This window comes from Fundulus heteroclitus, chromosome 7 (assembly GCF_011125445.2).
Source record: "Fundulus heteroclitus isolate FHET01 chromosome 7, MU-UCD_Fhet_4.1, whole genome shotgun sequence".
Classification (NCBI taxonomy): domain Eukaryota; kingdom Metazoa; phylum Chordata; class Actinopteri; order Cyprinodontiformes; family Fundulidae; genus Fundulus; species Fundulus heteroclitus.
This window is the reverse complement of record NC_046367.1, coordinates 34414591-34438266: the sequence shown is the minus strand read 5'-3', so window position 1 is coordinate 34438266 and position 23676 is coordinate 34414591. Positions and strand designations below refer to the sequence as shown.

Genomic DNA, 23676 nt, shown 5'->3' with positions numbered 1-23676 from the left:
CAAATATTCCCTTTAGGTAAAAATCTTAAGACATTTGTTGAAAGAATGTCATGAGAAGTCAGATAAAATGGTCAGATGAAACTAAATTTAAACTCTTTAGCCTACATGCAAAAACGATATGTGTGACAGAAAACCAACACTGCCCATCACGCTCAACCAACTATTCTTCCTGTAGAAAATGGCAGCGGCAGCCGGAAGTTGTACAGATGTTTTTCTTCATAAGAAACGGGGAAGCTGTTCTGAGTCACAAGGTCAGAGCGATAGATTTTTATTTGTTAAAAAAATATATAATGTGGTATAACTTTTAAACCCTTAGGAAATTTGCATACCTTTCCAAGGCATAGTATAACCCCATTCTATCTGACAACAGCATAAAGAAGCTTTATTTATTCATGGCTTTTGGTTTTAGCATCCCACCTAAATATCGGTGGCTCCCATTTGGCTGCCCTTTTAAAACCCTTCAGTATGAAGAGGTGTAATATTCTTAACCTTGTTAGTGTTTGGCTTTAAAAACCCTTATGGCGTATAAAGTGTAATCATATTAATCACACAAAGATGTGTACGAATAGCCCCTGGTTGTGTAAGGCAGCGCCACTGATGTGAAGTGCAGCTTTTTAGAGTTGTCATGTGATAGCTCTTACAATGTCCTCTCAGCAGTAATGATAAAGCAGAAATCAATAAAAAAACAGTTTTCTTTTGTCAAAGAGCACCATTTCCCCAAACAGGTAGCTTTAGTGGCTCTTTTTTGCCATCTTGTAATACTTTTTGTGCCGTCAGTTTGTAGTAAATTTGTTACTCAGCACTGAAAAGAGGCTCGTGAGCCTGTTTGAAAGAATATCTGTGAGCAGTTATCTCAAAGAGTTAAATAATAGTCCCATTAGGCGCAACGTTTCAGTGCTCTATTCGGTTCTTAAAGGCACTGATGAAGGTCAAGCATAAATGGCTCCTGCTCCCTGTTTGAGCCATAGACAGGCAGCTTAGCTACAGCTCTGGGAACTGGCTCACATAAAAGAGCCTGCGAACAATGCTGCTGGCCCAGATAGGCACACCAAACAATAGTGTGGCTGTGCTAATTTAGAGCACATCCAACTTTAGGCCATTGCATATTAAAAAAAAGACTACTTAAGAGCCAAATTAAGTATTCAAATGCTCCGAATACAATGTAGTTGTCATGGTAATATTGGATTTCAATGTTGTCTTTTGAATTAAATTAGGTTTTTTTACCCAATTTTTTTTTTCACCTTGGTTTTGCTGCTTTGCTCCCAGCAGGAGCTTTTAATTATATTCAAAACAAATAGAACAAAAATCTCCTTCCACAGTTGCTTGAGCCACTTCATCCTCGAAAACTCTTCAGCGTGGCTGAATTTGCCCAGGTTTGCAGGAAAAGAGTGGGCTTTTGGCTTTAATAGATTAAATCATCCTGAATTTTGCATTGACTGCATTTTGCAATAAAATAAGTTGCATTTGTGAGATAGTTGTACTTTTCCAATTAACTGAAACGTGCAGGATTGACAAAAAAATAAAAAAATTAAGAATTACGATGAAGGGCAAATTCCTTTTTCAGAGTATTATAAGGATTCTAACTGCCTGATTGTATTCACCGTATGTGGTGTTCATGTTTGTACACACAGCTATTAGATTAGGACTAATCTGTATATAGAATAAAAAATCTTGATAAGGAATTTACTATGCATTAATTTTTCCAAATATTAAGCCTCTAGTACAAATATTTACATATGCATACATTTTATTTCAGTTTATTATATAAAAAACACACAAACTACAAAACACATTTGACTGTCATTTGGGCAATTGTTTGCATCATGTAAAATCTAGAACAATCAAGAGCAAAGTCATGGCACTTGGGAGAATTTGAAGCTCAAATCAATGTTTATCAATTGAAAACAAATTCAAATAATGTGGACTTTTATTCAAAAACAATATTGCATCCTCTTGCAACACCACACACCAGCTCACCGCATTGCACCATATGACTGAAGTTTGTTTTAGCATTTCACTTCAAGACATTTCGGTACCATTTGTTCCATTCTCACAGCTTCCCTGCAGGCAAACAGACAGAGGTGGGATAACAACTTTTTTTTTTCTTGATTCTAAATAGATTTTTTTCCCCTCTTTTTCCAGTCAAGAAACGACTCATCAGCCATCTTAGCTTTGCAAAGGATGTCAAATCCTCACGCTTGATGTGCCGGTTACGTCCCTTTTTGAACATAAGCGCTTTCAAGTGAAATTAATCAATCTCTTTATCACACGGTCAGTGTCATTACCCAACCACAGAGTGAGAAATGAAAGCGCTAATCGCACAGCAAGTCGGCCCTTTGTGTGGGAAGGCCAAGTTTTCCCGCACAGGCACCCTTGCAAATGCGCGCTCAATTGAGTTTTTTGAGGCGAAGAGAGACTGAATTGAGAACTTACTTCCAAATTCTTTGTCAAGAAAATTGAAATATGACAGCATCTTTGAACACCATTCTCCAAAAAAAAAAAAAAAAAAAAAAAAATTTTATATATATATATATATATATATATATATATATATATATATATATATATATATATATATATATATATATATATATATATATATATATATATATATATATATATATTATTGCATATGAACAAAGAGCTGCACACATTCTGTGTTACTTACATAGTTGTTATAAAAACGGTAAAACATATGGTATACATGTAGTCTGTGCATAGGCACATGTCCTGATGAAAATAAAACCAGGGGGAAACCTCTTCTCAACACATATCAGCAGATGATAACTTTGTGTGGACAGATGTGTCTGAAGCAGCACTGTAGCGTACACATTGTTATTTCAGCAGTTTTTTTACCCTGCTTGTCACTTATGGGAGTGTGGGTGAACAGTCAGTCAGAAAAAAAAGTATTATCATGCTAACCATCGAGGCGTATAGACCTGTGGGCTTGATGATGTCAAACAGACTAAGATTTATGCTCCCCATGTGAATCAGAAAGAGGAGGGTTACTCTCCCCATAGAAATGTTGCTCTGAAAATAAAAAGCACTTTTTTTCTGTTTGCATAGTGCATGCCATCTTTGTGTTATAGAAGTAGTAATGACTTTTTTTTACTCTTTAGGCTATATAGTATCTGAACAGGTGGATGTGTATGTTCAAATATGCAGCCTAACTTGTTTCATAACACTCTCTACACAAAAAGATAAGGATGTTTTATTGTTAAATACTCAAAGATTTGATACATTTATAGATATATTTCACCATATTCAAACAACAACATATAGGCCAGCTATTGAACAGAGTGCCCTTGAACATTGAGTCATGTCACATCAATCTTCTATCTATTTTATTGGGTTTGTGTGTAATAGAGCAGCATTCAGTGCATAATTGCAAGAGAAAGGATATATAGTATTTAATTTGTCCAGGGAACAAGACTCTGAAAAGTTTGGTGTTCATTTGTTGTCAGAAACTTTAACTGATTCAAACCAAATAAAACTAAATAAAGACCAATGCAACAAGCTGCCTTCAGAAGTAAACTAATTGGTCATTAGTTTCCTCTTGGCCGCAATTTTAACAAATACCACCATGAAGATTAATCCTTCAAAACATCATTTGGGTTTGTGAAAAACTATTGTGACAACTAATTTTCTTAAAAAGTAAACTCGTTAAATAGTCTGTCGCATTCTTGGGCACAGAAACGGTGGCTCACAGAATGTGGCTATGATGCAAAAACTGCGCCTGGTGAAACCCAAATACACCGGGACAGATCAGGAACCAAGTTTGGACAAGTTTAAACCAGGATTAGGTTATCAGACGATATGTCTTGCAGCAATAGAATAAACATTTGAAATCATAAATGAATTTTCCGAAACTCTATATGTGGCAGAAAACTGACACAATCCATAACATTGAGCCCCCCCACCACTAGTAGTAGAAGCATCGTGCTGTGAGGTTGCTTTGTTTCAGCAGGAGCATCTAAGCTTATATTTACCTGCAACTGTAACTACAGCAAAAGGCGCTTTTACAAAGTATAGGAGGGCTGAATGCCTTTGCACGTCACACTTTCCAAATATTTTTTCCAATAAAATACAATACATTCAATGTGTTTTATTGGGAATATTAGTACTTTTAATTGACTGAAATAAATGATTTTCCTCTACCGAAGAAAGCGACTGAGTGTTTAAACAGCCAGTTGGTGCAAAAACTAGCAAGTTTCCCAAAATGGGCGATTTTGTAAAATATTTTACCTGCTTTCCATGAGAAATGATGGGCTTTGGGAAGCACAATGTCAGAGTGGGCTGGAATGGAAAAGAGAGACAAGCAGAGGAGGAGGAGGCTGAGGAAGTTCCCAGAGTGCCGTGTCCAGGCGCTGACCCCAAAGTCATCTTTCAGAGTCATAGTCCAGCCCATTGCTGCCTCTCTTACTCCTGTGAGAATAAAATGAAATTCGTCACAATTTAATAAGAAATATATCCAGAAACCTGGGCCAGAGAAACCATAGGAGGGAAAGGACTGATCATAAGGGAAAAGCCAAAAAATGTCACTCAGGCTATCTGCTGTATGGAAATAAAACAGAGACACTGAAACCTTGCGCTCAGGAACATAATATGCAGTATCACCCTCCAAAATGTGGCACATTCTTTTCCCACCGGCAACACAGTTTATTTCCCATTTCAGTTTAACACACACAGAATGCACACGGGAGAGTATGTATGTTTCTACTGCTACATGGAACACAAAAATCAATCGATCGGTCATATCGTGGATAGACGGACAGAGAGACCTGCAGACAGAGAATAAAGAAGGGAAGGTTCTGTGTTTGCAGGATTACAGGTTATTTGAACTTTTTGTTTTCTTCTTCTTGCAACAAATCTTTTCTCCTGCTGCTTTTGTCAACGTGTTCAAGATTATTACGGGAGTCATAATTGTGCTGCACCAAAATGAGGAGTTTGTAACACCTGATGCTGTGAGAGACTCATGTCACGGTGTTTATACCGCACTGGTTCATTCTCCAAGAACATTTTGCTGTGCCGTAGCGTTTGGAGACTGAGGAATTTGTTATTAACTTGCCATTCAACAGAGCGTTCCCAGCTATTTCTTTCTTCTCACTTTCTTCACACTTCTCACTTTCTTCGCACAAAAATTAAGATCAAATAAAAGACACAAAAAAAAATTCATGTTAGTGTTGGCACAAATCAAAATATAATTTCATCTAAAAATTAGGGGTTCACTTGTTCACTTTTTTTATTCACGGTAAAAGGCTGTGTTTTAAACAAGAATGTGTCATCTTAGCATACTGAGCACAATGATAAAGTGCGGGTTTACAGAATGAAAGTCTGCTTGAATGGGGTTTGTCTTCAATTTTGCAGATCACAATACAATTATGAGTTTACTAAGCCTTTTCTTAGTGGTTAGAAATAGGATCTAATGGTGGATTAACTACCATAAAAGAGAATAGTTTTTGTTTTCCATGATGCGTTTAACAGTCCAGAGCTTGATCTTGTTTGGAGAGATTAAATGTTTTTGGCTCTGGTGCTTTTTTTTGTGTTTTCATGGTGTTGAAATGTGTTTAATGAGAAAATATGCAGAGATGATGATGGCTGGGTGCCTGGAAGTGAGCAGCCAGATGCACAATCACTGATGGACAGCCAAATTTTCCTCACGCTTTGGTGAATTACTGCAATGTCATTTTTAAAATAAAAAATTCAGTAAATCCAAAAATCCAAAATTGATAATCAAACTTACATACTGGCATTATGAAGCTGCCAGCCTTCTCAGTCCCGCTGGGTCTCTAGATCTTTATTTTCAATATTTCGTCTGTATTGAATGCAACCGGAGTCATTGTTTTTCCTCCTTGCAGCTGCCTCTGTCTCACATTTTTTTAGCCAGAATGTGTTCGCTGTTCGGTTGACTGAACAACCCACCCTGACACTTGCACAGCCATATGCCAATTAGACACCTCTAGTTGCTGATTACTAGCCTCTCTCTCTTGCGGCAGTGTTTGGAAAGCATACCTGACTGCTCCTAGATCACATCCTCCCTCCAGCCGGTCTAATTTGACTATTCACGGGACAAGCAGCTCTCCTAGGCTAAAGGAGCACATTAGGACTAATTAGGAAACATGATCTTGAACAGAAACGAGCAACGAAAACAGGCATGTCCTGGAGGCATTCCAGTGTTGATTTTTAGAGAGCAAAAAGATAGATATTTAAGTTAACCCCAGGGTCAGATATATGCAATATTTATCTGCAAAATTGCTCTCATAAAGCAAATGGCTGAGATTCATTCAGTTCTTCGCAAAAGTACTCTTTAAAATAGCGCAAGCTCAGTCGGTCTGGATGGACGGTGTCTTTTGACGGCACTTTTGAAGTCTTGCCACAGAATCTTAATTGGTTTTAGGTCTGATCTTTTGCCGACTTTTCTAACACATAAAGGTGCTTTGATCTTAACCATTTCATTGGGACTCTGGTTGTACGTTTAGGGTCATTGTTGGAATGTTAACTTCCGTCCCACTCTCAAAGTTTTTGCAGCTTCTAACAGGTTGTTCTACAGAGCTGCATTTGAATTTAGCTCCATCGCCAGAATATTTCTGCTACGATGTTTCACAGTGACAATTATGTGCCTATGGTGATGTTCAGTATTTGTTATCTACCAGATATAACGGTGTGCATGCAGGACGGAAAGTCAAATGTGAGCTCATCTGAGCAGAGCACCTTCTTTTGGATGTTCGCTGTATCCCTCACTGGGTTTACAGTAAACCGCTTATGGGTCTGGTAGGGAAATCATTTCAACAATGTCTTTATTTCTGCCTTTTTTGGATAACTTTCAGATTTTTGGAGCATGTGACTGATAATTATACTGTTGATAGGTTCTTCCAACTGTGCCGTGGATCTCCTCAGCTTGTCCAGAGTTACAATGGATCACTTGGCTGCTCCTCAATTTAATGCTTTCTCGCTTGCACAGGATTTTATTTTGGTGGTGTTACATTGAAGGAGGCCGAGTAAAATTACACACCACGCTTCATTTGTCAAAGAAATTGAAAATGTGTAGCTTTTTCTTTCCATTTGGGTTAGGAAAAAATAAGCTTTAAGTGCGGTTCTAAGTGACGAAATGCCAGGGGTACAAATACTTTGAAAGGCACTATGAAGAAGCACACAGGCTATTTTTCATTTTTGGGAAAGACCAGCTCTTGAGCAGCTAAATATCTGGGTCAAAGGCACTATGCCAGGCTCTTACTGGATGAAGAAAACCTGGAGATCAGCAGCATGGCTCAGATGATGCTGTGCATCCTATTGGAAACTCCATCATCTGATGGAATGCAATGTGCCCTGTCTCCTGTGGTCCTGGTTTGGTGCCAGCTCTCTGGACTTAGCTAGCGAGAATCCTGCAGTTATCATAAGGGAACAGATGAGCAGAACTCTACAACTCTCAGTATCACAGTTGGTCAGAACAATTAAGGTTTGATTAGAGGTTTCCAGATAAAAGCAAAAAGCTAATTTGGTTTGCCAAGGTTCTAAGCAATCAACATGCAATCCTCCAGCCTCTCTTTAAATAAGCCAAATGCTCTGTTCTGCTCAAGCAGAAACAAACACATTTCAGTCCACACTGTACATGAGAGATGAAACCTTCTTCTCTGGACTTCCACATTATCGTTTAGCCAAACAACTCTTCCGTCCCTGTGTATATTCACGTTTCCGTTCCCGTCTCGTCTATGTGCTCTGCATTGAGTATGGATGGGTTAACAAGGCTGTAAGTATTTTTCCACATTGCTGTGCATTTAATTGTTTTTAATTGCTGGCAATAAAGACACAGCAATCCATCCTACTCCATCCGTAATTGCTTCTTCCATGATGCATTCACCGAAAGGAATGACCATGAAAGCACAGAAAGAACTAGGATGCAAGATGCTTTGATTTTATAGGGTTTGTTATTTTCCTTTTTATGATTTTGCAGTGTATATGGCTTGTGAATTTATTTGTGTTTATGTTGCAGTTATAGTTCTAGTCTTTCTGTTTTGCTAAGTTGGTTTTGCTCCCCACAGAGCATGTTCTAGCTTGCAAGTTACCAAGCTGGGCTTTTGGTTACACCTTACTTCATAGTCATAGCTTTATGCTAATCTAATAAGTCGTTAACCTGAAAATGTATAGAAAGATCGCAAAGCTCACTATTCCAAGTCACTCTGGAGGCATTTATGAGATGGAGCTATTTTTATACTCCACAGCAGCAGAGCAACCAACGTCAGCAATTCTGGGTGATTGAAACTTTTTTAAATGTATTTATTTAAAAAGGGACAGTACTGATTAACTATTGATGAACATACATAGCATATATAAATAAGACAGATTGTAGTCACTGGCTAAATCTGTAGTCCCTGGACAGGTTGATGTTAACATTAAATTTAAAATAAAAGAAACATTAGACACGTATATTACAAACAGGCCAGACAGAAACAGTACGTTAGGGTCACTCACAACAGCAAACTACACACAAGATAGACTCAGGACAAAGACAGACAGGAGCAATAACGCAGTGATAAACTTAGAAGAATAGTTGTAGCACTTAGGTAAACTTTGGACTAGCCCTAAAGTGCAAGATATACTGCACATACCCTAAAGTGTGAGATGTATTGTACATGCCCTGAGTATCGATCTGAGTTCTTATAAAATATGCTCACAAGTTTGAGTTGATGTTAACCATTCCTTAAGATAATTCTTGGATGTTGTAAAACTTGAAGCCTCCCTTACAAAAGTTGGCAGACTGTTGCATTGCACACAGCGCTTGTATGGAAGAACATTTTGACCAAATGCAGTTTTTCCTCACAGGTACCTCACAATCTCCTCTACTCATGGCTCTAGTGGTCCGTGATGCTGTCATACTATATATATATATATATTTTCTTTTCCCAGTGTCCTGTCTAGCAATGTGGCAATAAGAATTGATGTCTTAATGCCAAATAGAGCTCGACAGATTTTGCTTTCACAAGTGGAGCAAACATACTATATTTAATGTAGTCCTTCAGCAGTGGTGGAGCCAGCCCATATTAGCTTTAATAGGTACGACAGGCATTTTAAAATTTTGTAAAACTTTTTAGAAGACTTAACAGCAGTATGTTCGTTAAAGATGAGGAGGGTGCCATCCATACAGTTTTGGACACCAAAACAGGATTTCAACATGTGCAGTAAATTGGTAAAATAATGACCGGTCTGTTGTCTATCTCCGGCAGTCACTGAGTGAAAGGCAGGGTACACCATGGATGGGTTGCCAGTCCATCATAGGTCGCTAGGTCAATCAGTTAAAGCTTAATAAGATAAAAAGTATCTAACATCAAGTTTAGAACAAGATGAATTTCACATTTAGCTTAACTACAACAGTTTACTGATCCGAAGTTCTCCCCCGGAGTTCTGACCAGCAATTTTAAATGATCCTGATTAAAACGACTTCCCGATTCCTGATGTTCTATTGTCTTGCTTTTCACAGTGGATGCACCCATTTTTGCCTGATGTGCTTGGTTTTGTACAGCCAAAATGTGAAAAATCAACAGTCATTTACCTGTGCACAGCTAGCAGACCGGTGTTTTACGCTACACAGCGAACAGCTTAGAAACTCGCAGTGATGATTTTCGATGTTCAAAGACAAGCTCTGAGTGTATGAAGCAGGTGGAAAGCCTTTTTCCAGGTACCCAATTGAGTGGGACCATGCTGAAATGAGCTGAATCATCAAGAATCCACATCAAAAGAGAGAATGACAGTCTAGCGCTTGGAAGACATCATCAGCAGATAGAGTGCTTCTTGACAAATGTAGCCTTTTTTTTCTTTTGTCAGACATACCTTCAGAAACAAGAGATAAAGCTGTGCACGTTTAGGGGGATCCATTGTCGTAAACTAGTTAATCCGTGTCGAAACAGCATATTATAACTAACCATCAAAAGTTAGGATTAAATGTCTGTTGCTGTCAAGAGAAACAGATACCGTAGTGTCATTGGTAGGGGACATAAATCTGAAAACAATCACTATACTTCTGTAGATCATGAATGCTGATGTAACACAGTATTCTATTTTACTCATCCTACCTGGGACTGATGTTAACAGAGTGACTTAACCTTGGTGTTTTAAATGAGTCGCATTAGTATTGCGGACATACCGTATCTAATTCACAGCCTTAAAAATATGCAAATGTAATTTAAAATGCCAGTTACTATCTCAGATAAAATTAGAGTAAATCTGGTCCACAAATGAGTGAAGGAGATTGTTTACTAGACATTTAATGTTAAGAGGGTGTAGAGCCTCTTTCAGAAAACCTTTTGGTCATGACCCCACCGGTTCTGGGTTTCCTCTCATCATTGACACACACATTAAGTTGGCAATGTCCCGCACAGTTGTGAATTAAAATAAAAAAATCCCCAGCTAGCACTGCAGGACAGCAGGAGGCATCGAGTGCCACAGACGTCAGCGCTATCCAGGAAATCTGAATCGGTAGTCCCCCCCACATTCTTCTTTTCAACACAATCATAGTGGACAAACTGAGCGTAACAATCCTGGTGTTGGCTGAGCAGTGGCTTCAAATTTAAAGTGTATCTCTCAAGTTATTTTTCTTCTTGTCGGAAAGGATTTCATTTTTTTCACTTATAAATCCTGCTGCTGTTTGCACGGACCATGCATCATCACTACATCACCCCTTGATCTCCGGAGCCGGCTTCCACTTGGGCAATTCAGCCGATGTGGGCTTGTGACTATTTCGCTTGCTGGGTGAAGCGCATCGCAGGGGCCGGCTAAGTTCTACTCCTGTGGTTGCATTTCAAAACACACATGAAGTTGGCTAAAGACACATTTATCTCACATAGAAGTGTTTCGAGAAAGAGGCTTATGTTTTAACCGAAATACGTACAAATATTATGCTTATTTTACATTTTGATCTGCCAATACGGTATAAATCATCATACTTGACACGTTGCTTTCATGCTGTAATCAAAAAGTGTTCAGACTCAGTGCTAAAATCCCATTGCCTTTTCGCATGATTTCCAGACTTTGATTATGTGCCTTCAGTTTAGTGAGCTTGAAATAAAATTTCTCAACGGTGCGAAAACTGCCTCAGCAAGAAGCTGTTTAAAACCTGAGATATTAAAAGATAGATCAGGATTATATAATTAGTCAACATAGAAATTGCCCCTATTGTTTAGTCGCAGACTGTTTTGATCGCTGGGTTTTCCAGTTCGTTTTGTACATCTTGCTATTAAGAAACATTATCTCTCTGCTTTAGTCAAAACTTAGCTTAAATGAAGAATAAAATTAAAAAGCTAAAAAAAAGAGCTAATATTTACTTTTACAATTCTCTTTCTTTCCAACTTAGAAAAATGGGTTAAATTCACAGTACTGGTGGCAAAAAGACAAATCTATTCTAGCCTCTTAAAAAACGGTAAATCCAAAAAAAAAAAAAACATTCAATGCATTAAATTTTAGATTTTTATCATACATGATGCCTCTTGCCTAGTGCTGGTTCTAGGCACCAGCCCCATTCTGGAACAATGCATGATATGTAAAACACACTCCACCTTTGTAGGGGGACCTCCAGTCATCCCTTTGGGTGATTTCGTTAGTAGAGTTGCAGATGACTCTGGGCAGTCCTTCCCAAGAAGGTTTTAGCCGAACAGAGAGGAGGCGTCTGAAGATGTTAGGTCTGGCGGGAGCGGTAAATCGCCTGTGCCGAGCCTTCTGCTTGCAGCATCGTGCAATAGCTTAATCTGGTACGAATCAATGTGTGGTGGGCTGGGACTTTGTCACACCTCCTGCAGCAGCAAGCACCTTCGAGGTGCTAACTCTGTCAAGCGCGCCCACTCGCTCAAGTACCGACTGGGGATGGTCCAACCAGCATGGGCAGCTGTAAAGGGTCTGAGGAGAACAAAAACAGAGAAGAAATAAAACAGATATAAACATCTGACCAGAGAGTAGTGAAATTGTTGACATAAACTCGTTTCAGGAGAGCTGGAGCGCTACAAGCATCAATAAAAGATTGTGTCTTTAAAATGGATCACAGATGCTCATGATCCTGAATTCAGTGTCCTTTATTTTGCCAACCATCAGCAGAAGCTGGCCTAAAAATATGACTATAGAATGATTTGCAATTCACTCATCTGGTTTTCTCATTCAATCTATCGCTTCGCCTTAGTGCACTACACACAGAGTGGTTGCATATAAAAAACAGGAACTAACATTAAGCTTTAAGGTTTTAGTCTCACTGCTGCAACACATGGAGACAACTCCTGTCACATGTGCATCATATTAATGAAGCACTGGGTGTTTGCGAATCTTTTCTAAAAACAGCACAGGTGGTGTTCCAATATTTATTCCTTTAAAACACATTCTGACCTCAAAGAGAGGAGTTGAAGCTTTTGGATTTTTGCTCTTTTGTATTTGGTGATTAACTGTCAGCCCTGCAGCCGAGACTGTTCGTCGAGCTCACCCGCAAGAAACTGATTCTATTAACACCCTCTGGCCTAAGGTCTCATCCACCCCCCTGTACGTTCAACAGCTCCGCAGTCTGCTTTCCGACTGACCTGATTGTTCACGGCCATGAGATTCCCAGATCCCATTGACCCAGAACTTATTACTCAAGGCTTTTAAGGTTTTTTTTTTTCCTTGCCGTTCTATTGTTGTTCAAATTAGCTAGTTTCTTGCAGCTGCTTTTCTGGCTTCCATCTGGCTAACAAACAGCATGGACAAAAGTTACTATTGTGGATGGAGCAATCAGATGCATGCATATTAATTTCAGCAGTGAACAAAAAGTCAATTTAAACTTACTTTGTGTATTATAGTCAAACTCTATTTATGTCGGACTATTTGGTGAAACCTCACTGTGAACTCTACCTCATAGATAGCTTCTTGGCAAACCATAATTACATTTCCTGTGTATAATGAGACTTGGCACTGAAGTATGTTATTACCAAGTGAATCTAGTTTCCATTGCCCGTCTTGACAAGGTTAGTTGCTGGAAGCACATACAAATAATGCTGTCATTTACTTTTATTGAGACGGGTGAGCATGTATAATATTTTAAACTTGGCTTCATGATTGGACAAATAATTTGACAACGGTGTATATTATTGGGGTGTGACAAAATGTGTTCATATTAAAATGGCAAAATATTTCTCATCTGTCTGTTTTCTGTCAAAATGTTACTTTATCTGGGGAAGTAACTAAATCAATATTCTAAGTTTTGTATATGAAGGTTGGCTCTTTAAAATTGACACCCTTTCATATGCATGTTTGGAACATATTTTGAAATAATTCCTTTTCATTCTGCTCTGTTGGATCTGCAAAGACTGGAAGAATACCACCACTTAGCTGTTTTGTAGCTTCTCATTGATGCTGAATTTAAAGGGCTCTTTTGTTATTTTATTGCATCTGGTCATCTTTTCTCCAGAAATCTAAAATAGTTACACTCATCAAGCATTAAATTGCTAAATTTACATATGGAAAACATTCTTTAAAACACAGTTTGGGATTCAAGAAACATGTATTGTAAAGACAAGAAGGAGCCTTTTTTAGTTGCTCTTTGGCATTGGGATGACTACAGAATTGAAGCTTGCAGCTTCAAAACCTGATAAACACTTACCCTATTTGTGAAAACAAAATTGGTTTCTTGGCTTTCTCAAAAATGTTGCTAAATTTTCCATTCTGTTATTATGCACTTAAAATCATGCATCACCTGGATGAGGTGGAGGAATCATTACACAGCCAGTTGTACATGTGTAATTTATTGTACCACATGTACGTAAAACAGTGTTAATAATTTATATTCTAATTTAATTTAACATGCACTTCTCTATGAACGTGACATGTTGTCGCCTCTGGTTTTAAATAATGTGCCTGTTAATGGCATTCAATAGCATATTAATTGTTGTAGCTGCTTTTTGTGTCATTTCACCACTGTTGCCCCTCTACACACTGAATAAGTCTCAAAATTTATTAAAAAGTTACTATTTTAAACCTGTTGCATTTTGATAAAATCTCTTGTGACCCCTCTGCACAAGTCTAGCAGCCCTGGAAATCACAAGAATGTAACTATAGGCATCAAAGGATAATTTTGAAATTTTGTGTTAATTATAAATCTTGTAAATAAGAATGCAGCTAAAGATGTGGGCAAGGGTCGCAGTACTTTAACAGACAGCGGCTGTTTGGTTTATTTATTTTAACCTATACAACACCTTGACCAAAAATAACTAAATGTTTCAGCAATGCATTCTGGATCGGAAAATATATGTACCAGCAGATACCAGAACCGGATTGAACTGAAGCGTCTCTACTTTGATTTGCTGTGTGGCTTTTATTTAACTGCTCTGACTTCACCCTGTAGTCTGAAGTCTACAGAATAGCTGGCTTTACTTAATAACAGCTTTTGCTTTGCAGTATCTTGGTTGTTTTCCGTGTCACCAAGCCAGGTATACGTGTTTAGTTTAGACTGTTTCTCACGGTGTTTCCCACAGAAGCGGTTGCAAAATAATTCTGTTTCTGCTTTCAATTTACTTAAGAAGAAGCTGACAAACTATTCCCAATGTAATGCTTAGATCTTTATTTTCAAATATGACAAGCTATAAAGACAGCCAGCAAGGTGAAGCTGGTATTTCTGTAACCTGCATCACTCTGGGAAATGAAGACCTACATTACTTGCTGAATTAAGTGCACAATGGAAACAGAATTTCAAAACCACCTTTGCAGTCTTATGCTGACATGAATAGATCTCAAGGTTAATTTTAAGTTTTGGTTTAAGAATAAGAGCTCAAATGTTTTGCAGTTAAAGTGTACTATTCAAATTTAAATGACAAAATTTGAAATCTGGAATGCTTCATTAAACTGTTTCTTTACAAAAGGCACAAATGTGACTCAGCTGCCATGCTTTGCCAAAAACCCACATGTTGCCAATACAGGCCTTTTTGCAGTTCTTTTTAGATACTGAAAATCATTTTTCCAGTCTTTTGAGATGTTGCATGCGGCACTATCTGAAAGAGGTGGGTATCTCAGTCCCAGCGGTTCCTCAAACAGTCCGTCTTCCGAAAGCAGCTGCTCCTGAAGATGGGGTTATCAACTCAATCAGCTGCATGTATATCGCTGTTTTGAACATACTGTGCTTCTTTCACCCCGCCTGCCTGTGCTGCAGGTGCAGGGCTATGGCTAGTTAAGCAAGCAGACAAAAACAGGATTGACACCAACAGGGAAGAATTTAAAATAAGCTGCACACATGCAGGCCCACCAAACAAAGATCACTTCACTAAAATGAAACTCACAAGACTGGGAGATTTGCTCAAATCTACTTTGAAATTCTACTTACTATCTCTGCACTTTATTTCAAATGTTCTGACTAGCTTTAAAATTAACTGTGTTAAAAGTGTCAATTAAATGTCTTAAATGTACTGTATGTGCCCTTTTTGCAGGTGCAGGGCAGGCAGGCTTTAACCTGCCTAACCAAGGTTTGTACTACCCTATAGAAGGTGAATGCACCTGACATCTGAAGAACAGTAAATGTTGAAAAGTTAATTTGTCTCAGTAACTAAGTGAAACATCACATACTGTATATTACACACAGACTGATGTTTTAAATCTTTAATTTCTGTATATTATAATGGTTTTCCACTCACTGCTTATGAAAACACAACATTTAAGATTTGAATCCAAGCGGAAGAAACGGTAAGAAAAAGCTCATTTTAGTCTTCTAAACATATTTGTACCAATTATACCCCTGATGTTACTTTAATCTCCCACCACTGTCAATCAAATTTGCCGTAAACCTTTCATACATCACATTTGAAACACCACAATAGTACGTAGCAGTTCCAGAGTACACAGATCAATATAGATTTTCCCTTTAGACTATACATGCACATTCAGCTATCCACAGACAACCACATGCAAAGTGGAACTCCAACATGCATGAGGTTCTGCTTGCATATCTGAATATGCTGCATACAATTTGACACATCAGCTTTTATTTTAAAAGACACGTCTCTTGTTTTACTACATACGCACCGAACTATTCTCCTGCAGTGTGCTACTGTAAGCATGGTATGCACCCTGACAGATAGATGCAAATTTGTCTGAGAAAATTCAATTTATGCTAAACTTGCTAACTTTATATTAAGGCAAGTAGGGAAGCTTTTTTTTTAAGCGAGGTGTTTCTTTCATTCTACAAAATAAGAGTGTTTAACATAGTTATGGGATGTCAAGTGTAAAGCATTCCCATCAACATGCATGGCTCATGATATTTGCTGAGATCGATTCAACCACTAGATATTGCAAAAATGCTACTGCATTTCCAAATTACCATACGACACGAAATGTTCTATGCTTAAAGCTATAGGTGGTTATCCTGTTCAGAAACACTGTTATACTGGGTGAAACGGTCCTGTCCTGAGAGTAGTCAATACACTATGTACTCAGAAAAGGGAACAAAAAATTACACCTCTGTGAGCCGCAGGTCTGTAAAACGTCTGACCAATCCTTGTCATTGGGTCCGAATGGCAGGGATTGGTCAGAGGATTGGTCCTGGCCACGCCCCCCTCTGTCCCATGAGTTCTGGGGGTATTGCCTTATTTATTGGTCGTCTCACATGCCAATCATTGCTACACGCTCATGAAACGCCAGTGTACGTGCACGTTCCTTGTTAGTTTCTGCTTGCTTGATGATCATGAACACTTGTAGTCTGTATGTATCCGGTTAGCTTCAGTGTTAGCCGTTCATTTCATCTCCACTGCTCTCACCGCATGCTTTGAAAATGACTGGGAGTCGCAAGAACCAAACCACATACAATTTCATGAAAAGAAGAGGAAGGCCTCAGTAGAAAGAAATAAGACCAGATGGGATTTGGGAGATTTTTTCACACAATCCCCCTGAGGAGCAGAAGAGCAGATAAGACGGTCTTGTACATGTGCAGTTATTCTAAAAGGGACTTGGGGAAACTTCTGGAGAAATAACCAACTATACCCTTAATACTTATGTCCTTGGCAAAAACAACTATTTGTAATAGTATAGGTTGGATCTACCAAAAAAAAAAAAAGCTTGAGTCTCACTCCTGATGAATGAGAAATGGCAACCCAGTCAGGAAGCGATGAGAGGGAAATAATAATGCAGGTAAGGTGTAAAAGCATCAATAGGGACTTCAATAAGGACTTCGCCCAGCTGCAGCAGCAGAAAGTCAGGAGTTTCAGGGAGTTAGGAACTCATAACCCTGAAGAAGCCAGGTTAAATTGGGTGCTTAATACAATTTCAACAATTAAATCCAAGTGCTCGACTATAGCATGCATGCTAATTTTAAGGGGGGGGGGGAAATCACAATTTAAATACTAAAGATCCTTTTTGTAGCCCCATTTATACCTTTTTACGATTATTTTCCTTTCATTAACAGAGAGCATGGCCCATGATTAAACAAAGATGACAACTGTAGGGATATATTATATTTGGAGTGAAGAAAAGACACAGACGATGTGTGGGCTCCTGTTGGTTAGCGAACGGCATTTACTTTAGGTTAAGATATTTTGAGGATCATTTATTGTAAGCAAATTTACTAAATCTAAGATAGATAGATAGATAGATAGATAGATAGATAGATAGATAGATAGATAGATAGATAGATAGATAGATAGATAGATAGATAGATAGATAGATAGATAGATAGATAGATAGATAGATAGATAGATAGATAGATAGACTCCCGAAATATCACAAAATATGAGCTTAGATAAAAAAAAAATGCTTTTTATACATCGCATTGATGTGTTTGAAATGAAAGATGCCCTTTAATGCAAGGCAAGTTTATTTGTATAGTACATTTAAGTAACAAGATAATTAAAAGTGCGGACATGAGGTAAACTTAATTTTAAAACTGCAATTGATAAGCTATACACACTATATCTGCTTTCCAGCTAACTACAGACTGGCTACCATTGCAGTTAGACTGACTCATCAGCTATAAATCATGTTTTATACCTGCATTATAATATAAAGAGAATAAACATTTATAGTTTTCTGCATAGTAAGCACATTTACTAATTGTACAAATCAGAATAAAAACAGTAAAATAAACCTCAAATATAGCGTTGTCATAGCTGTATCAGCCAATATGTGTTATATAGTCACTGTATTAAACAATTATTAATTTTCAGTTTTAAATTAAAGCAATTCATCCATGAAATGCTTTTTATTAAAATTTTATTTTCAGCTCCGTGTTCCCAGAGGGGGGTTGAAGATGATCACACAAAAAAAAAAGAAAACAAAAGGGAAGCAGACAATAATATTGTTCTAAATAGCAGTGAATTACAATATTGCATGGTGAAAGGTAAGGAGAGTTAGGCACAGTGGAATAATGGTGTCCAGCCTACATTGGGAATGGAAAAGGTGCCATTGTGGAAGGTATTATAAAAGCATGGCTCAATTAGAGGCAAGGAATTATTTAAACGTGGTTTCCATTGTGACTTTGTGTTAGACGTGCCACATTGTTTGACATTAAACCACAGTCACAGTACAGAGCATAAGTGAAGAAAAAGAATGAAAAAGGGGCATTGTTTGATTCCACCATCTCACTTACATACAACAACCATTTTGACCAGTATTTTTGGGCCTTTTTACCATAAAGTCTGATGGAGAAGGTAAGCATCTCCATTTCAGGTATTCCCTCTCAGTGGCTCTACAGTGTTAGTGGATCCCTATTAAACCATGTTATTGTTTTGCTCCCCCAGCTGTCAATAGCACTTTCAGAAGGTACATATCCTGAGAATTGAGATATCTTGGTAGATTATATAAATATACAGTTTGAAAATCATATTCAATTTTGAAACCAAGAATTTGTCTTATTTTCTTAGCTCCTGAGATGCATTTTTACCAAGGTATTTTTGCTCTCTGTCATATGAATATCCTGGCCGACGCCTTCTAAATGGTGAATACTGATCACATTAGTCACAGCAAATGTAATAACATGAATGAAATTTATAGGCATTGATGCCCAAGTACACGTTTTAATAAATCTTACAAATTCTTGGTCAGTCTTGGTTAGTTAATGCTAGTTAACGTTATCCCTTCTGCTACACCTTTCAAATTCAGACCTATAAAAAAAGAAAGGAATGACTGCCCAGAGTGACTGATCCCAGCTCAGCCTCATATCTTTATATATATATATAAAAAAAAGAAACCGAGAAAGCCAGAAGCAGTCATGCATTTTAAAGATATGTTGATGTATTTTAATGTTAACAGACATGGATGTTAAAAAGAGGAACGCACATTGATGCACCAAAGCGGCTTCAGGCATATGAAAGGTGTAAAATTACACATCGAGATAGTCATGCACCATTTCCTCTCATACACACTTTCCCCTACTCAATGCAGGCAAATGATTCAATGGCCTTTGGAGAAATCTGACGCTAATTGATGCAATGCCTAAAACAAAGTCAGAGAGCACCGTCTCGTTAGCTACATAATTCTCACTGAATATTTTTTCCCCAACATACATTTTTCATCAAAGACGTGGAAATATATCTGGGAAATTAAACTAGTGTGCAACAACTGCAGCACAAAAGCTGCACCATAATAAGTTTTCCTCCGTTTTGAGGAATAAATTGCCTTGCAAAAACTATTCATACCTCTTTTCTACATTTAGCTACAAGCACAAACTTTTATACATAAACACAAAGTAATGCATAAGTAATGCATTGTGATGGGAAATGTACAGTATTTGGCTCCGGCCATCTTCCTATGATGCTGTAGAAACTTTCCCACAGCAAGAGTGCATCCTACAAAGGGTTCACGACCTCTTTGTAGGGTTTCATATGGTCCATCCTTTTTTCATATGGTCCATCCTTTTTTCATTTTGAGATGATGGATTTAATAGTGTTCAGAGATCTCACAGGACGCTGTTAAATTCGTAAATATTGACCCGGCTTTAAACTTCTCCACAACTTTATCCCTGATCTGTCTAGTGTGGTCTGTGATATACATGATGCTTCTTGCTCACTAATGTTCTCTATCAAACCTCAATGTCTTTCGTAGAACAGCTGTATTAAACAATGAAAACATTAAATTTTTAATACATTTCTTTTATTTCTATCTCTTTAACAAACCTGCTGTATTCAGTACATATGTTGCTAAATACATTTTACACATTCTTAGCCAAAATGCAATATAATGTACAAGAAAAAAAACATTGCCTTTGTCAAAATTATATCACAGAAACTTTATATCATAATTATGATGCAAAATATTGCAAACAATCAGACAGTTTTTAATTTCTGTAAGCAGTATCCCCACCACCAATAAACTGTTTTACTAATAACAATATGGATATTTTTTACAATGTATTCTTCCATCTAACTCAAAAGGGCTAAAGTAGGGATGCACAATATATCAGTATCAACTTCGGTATTGGCCAATGTTAGCCATTTTTTAACATATAGAAGTTGGTCCGATAAGAAAAGCTGGGCTAATAACGACCAGTATTTATTCCCATATAGTTGCCCTTTGTGCCAGTGTTTCAGGAGGGAGAGGGTGAGGGGGACATGAGACTTTGATAGGAATGCATTGCAGCAAAGATTGTGGGGATTGTAAATGAAGCAGATATACAATGTCAGCAGTGTAGTAATTTCTCACGCTGTTGAAAGAAGACATACGAGAAGCAGCGTGTAAGTCTGGCATATAAGCCACATTCAAAAATGTTGTTGGCATACCGTATTTTTCGGACTATAAGGCACACTTAAAATGCACACCTTACTTATGATTACCGTACTTGTGAAGCCACTCCGCTCAATGGATATTCGGAGCATTACGGTACACTGTGTCACTACCTGATCGGACCCCTGAGCTGTCTACAAGACTGCCTGACTGTAATGTTGAAACTAGAAGTGCATTCATGTAAGGCAGCCCGTGCCCGAAGTACGCGCTAGCAATGATGAACCAAGTAAGTTAGTTCTATATAAAAGTTATGAATACTTTGGTTTTATGTTAGACACGGCAGTGTAGTCCAACTACTACACTGCAATGAATTTTTAATGCGCTTTATAATCCAGTGCCCCTTTTGGTCTGTACAAAACTGTACAAAATATGATCATCCCAGAAACGTAAATGTGTGCGTAAAAAATTTGTTCTTAGACATAACAGCAAAATAATATTGGATAACAATTTTGGCCCAAATTTTCCTATAGATGCATTTCTAGGCAAAAGGCGTTACAAATTTACATCACTAAACAGTTGATTTTTAAAGAATATTGGCTGCACTTGATTTTATTTAGTGGTATAAAAAGAAAACTGGAAGCCAGGGATTTGTGATTATCATTTAAAAGAAAATAAAACATATTTATCAGTTTCCCTCCACTTTACAATTATGTCCTTCTTTTGAGACTCTATAATAAAAAAATACATTCAAGTTTGTTTGTAATGTCAAAAAGTAAAAAATGTGAAAAAGTGATGTGTCTTTATAGTTTTACCCAATTCTACAATATTCTGAGACATCTAGCCTCCACCCTCAGGACCATAGACAGAATAATGTGGGTATAAAATATAAACGAATAAGTGAACAAGATAATAGTGCTACAAATTTAGTGAACATAAAGGGGAACACAGGAAAAAGAAAGGTTAGAAGAGAATCCAATCTGTCCCAGATAATCAGATTTGTGTTGGGCAGCTGTTCCACCCGGCGTTCCTGCCCCAGCCTCGCCTCTCATTAAAAGAAGGTTATAATTAACACAAAAATGGCTGTAATCCTGGTCACTCTGTCTCCCTTTTTCCAACTGATAGGCTCCTCTCATGGGACTGGAGTACGCAGGTAAGCGTATCGAAGTCCCACTGCCTTAGATCCAGAGGGGATCATTGCCCAGAAAGGGAGCCATCAATGTGAGCAAAGAGGAGCAGCGTGACGGCGTCAGGATTAATTTTTGAGGAGGCCTGCTTGCTGAGGCTGGCAGATAACATGGGTCAGCACTCCCAGAGACACCTGGACCCTGAAGCAAACGGTGTCCCTCTGGAAAATAACTGTTAACGCACCGTGGGTGGGTGAGTGGTGGTGTGTATTTACTTGTATGTGTGAGTGTGTGTTTGTGTGTGCATGTGCATGTGTGTGGGCAGGCTGGAGGAGGAGCTGGTACTTGCTTAGCCTGCAGAGGATATCCAGAGTTGACTGAAACCCTGAAAAAGTCAATATGCAGAGGGGAAAATATGTGAGGAAGAAGGGAATCATGGGTGAAATTAAAGCCCTGCTGAAAGTGATAAGTAGACATGATGTGAAGTCTCTTTATTTATTCAAAAGCAAGAAACTGAGATGGTTGTTAAAGTCCAGAAGGTGCCCCCATGTTAGACCAAGACAATGTTGCATGCATGAGGAAACCGAACTCCTGGTTTCAGTGTTTAATTAAAAATGTTGTGCTGCAACATCGTTTTTCAAATGAATTTTAAAGTGTTACAACAAGCTTCTTGTAATTTTAAGTGCTCAAAAGGTGTAACAGCCTTCACAGGAACAAATATCCAGAGGTTTCGATTTTGCAAAAAGTGAATTCTTTTGAGATGGAAATGGAAGGAAATGGTTTACTTTGAATTATGCATACAGATGATGCATTTGTGGTGTAGAATCTGAACGGAGGTAACCAGAATTTTGCTCAATTTTTTCTGAAAATGTTTCAACACTTATCCAGGATTTTTTGTCAAAAGTGTGAGCTCAAGTGCGAGACACCAGAGTTGACAAAGACTCCTGGATAGGTGTAGAAATGATTTCAGAAAAACTGAGTGGAAGTCTGTCTGGTTGCCTCCGACTTAAGCCTGTTTGCTGTTGCCATGGCCAGGTTAACAGAGAATTTGCACAGGGATGTAGAATCACATATTTTTAGATTAAGGCATGGAAGGCTGAAAAAAGAAGTCAATAAGGCCGTAACAAATTAGGCAATGCATGCGCACGCACAGTTAAAAAAATGCAAAACAGAAGCAACAGAGATTGTTCAGGACACGAACGAATTGAAACAGGTGTTTCATAAACGAGGATTTAGCTTTTCTTTTGCATATGGTTGTTATTGTCTCTTGTGCTCCAAGAAAAATATGTGTCCTGATGCTGTGGAGCATATCTGATTTTAAAACTGATGCAAGAAGAAAAGGGATGGAGAATGCTGCAGCGCTGATTGCACGGGGTCCAAAACAGAATTTGATGCGGAAAAAACAACTTCTAGTCAAACCTGGCACCCAATCACCAGAGGACCATTAAAATCGGTTTAATGTCGACCATTCGTAATCGTTTGTGTTTACTGCAGCCAGTTTTGTAGTAATGAGAGTCACTGAATTTCAGTTATTTCAGTGATTTTGCATTTTATAATTAACCATCTAAATGTAGGACTGATATAAAAGGCCACTTGAATTTATCTGATTTTAAGGCTGAACATTTGTCAAAAACTGTTCCTTTTTTCCAAAACAACTTCAAATCTACCTGGAAGACATTCAGCATTGATTACTGTGAATATATCTGTGTTTTCTGTGCCTTTGTATAATCATCTTTAACGTCCATTTCCTTAGCTTACATTCAGCTTCTTTGTTTCAGGGGATAACTTTAGACACAAATGAAAGGACTTTGATAGTAATACTAGCCTTGGAACACTCTTGAGACTTAATGTCTTGGAATATTTGTGCTAAGAGTCTATGACTGTAGTAATGATAGACGTATGTATAGAAAAA

At 38.0% G+C, this 23676-nt stretch overlaps 1 protein-coding gene across 3 annotated transcripts in view; it reads right to left on the bottom strand.

Annotated features, from left to right (window-relative positions):
* thsd7ba (thrombospondin, type I, domain containing 7Ba) overlaps positions 1-23676 on the bottom strand; it is a 301550-nt gene that overhangs the window by 211612 nt on the left and 66262 nt on the right. For all 3 annotated transcript variants that reach the window (XM_036139542.1, XM_036139541.1, XM_036139543.1), the window contains exons 2-3: positions 11547-11883; positions 4246-4425 (exon numbers count right to left, since the gene is read on the bottom strand). In XM_036139542.1, the coding sequence (XP_035995435.1) occupies positions 4246-4408 (163 nt within the window). In that variant the 5' untranslated portion in view covers positions 4409-4425; positions 11547-11883. The remainder of the gene's footprint in view (positions 1-4245; positions 4426-11546; positions 11884-23676) is intronic.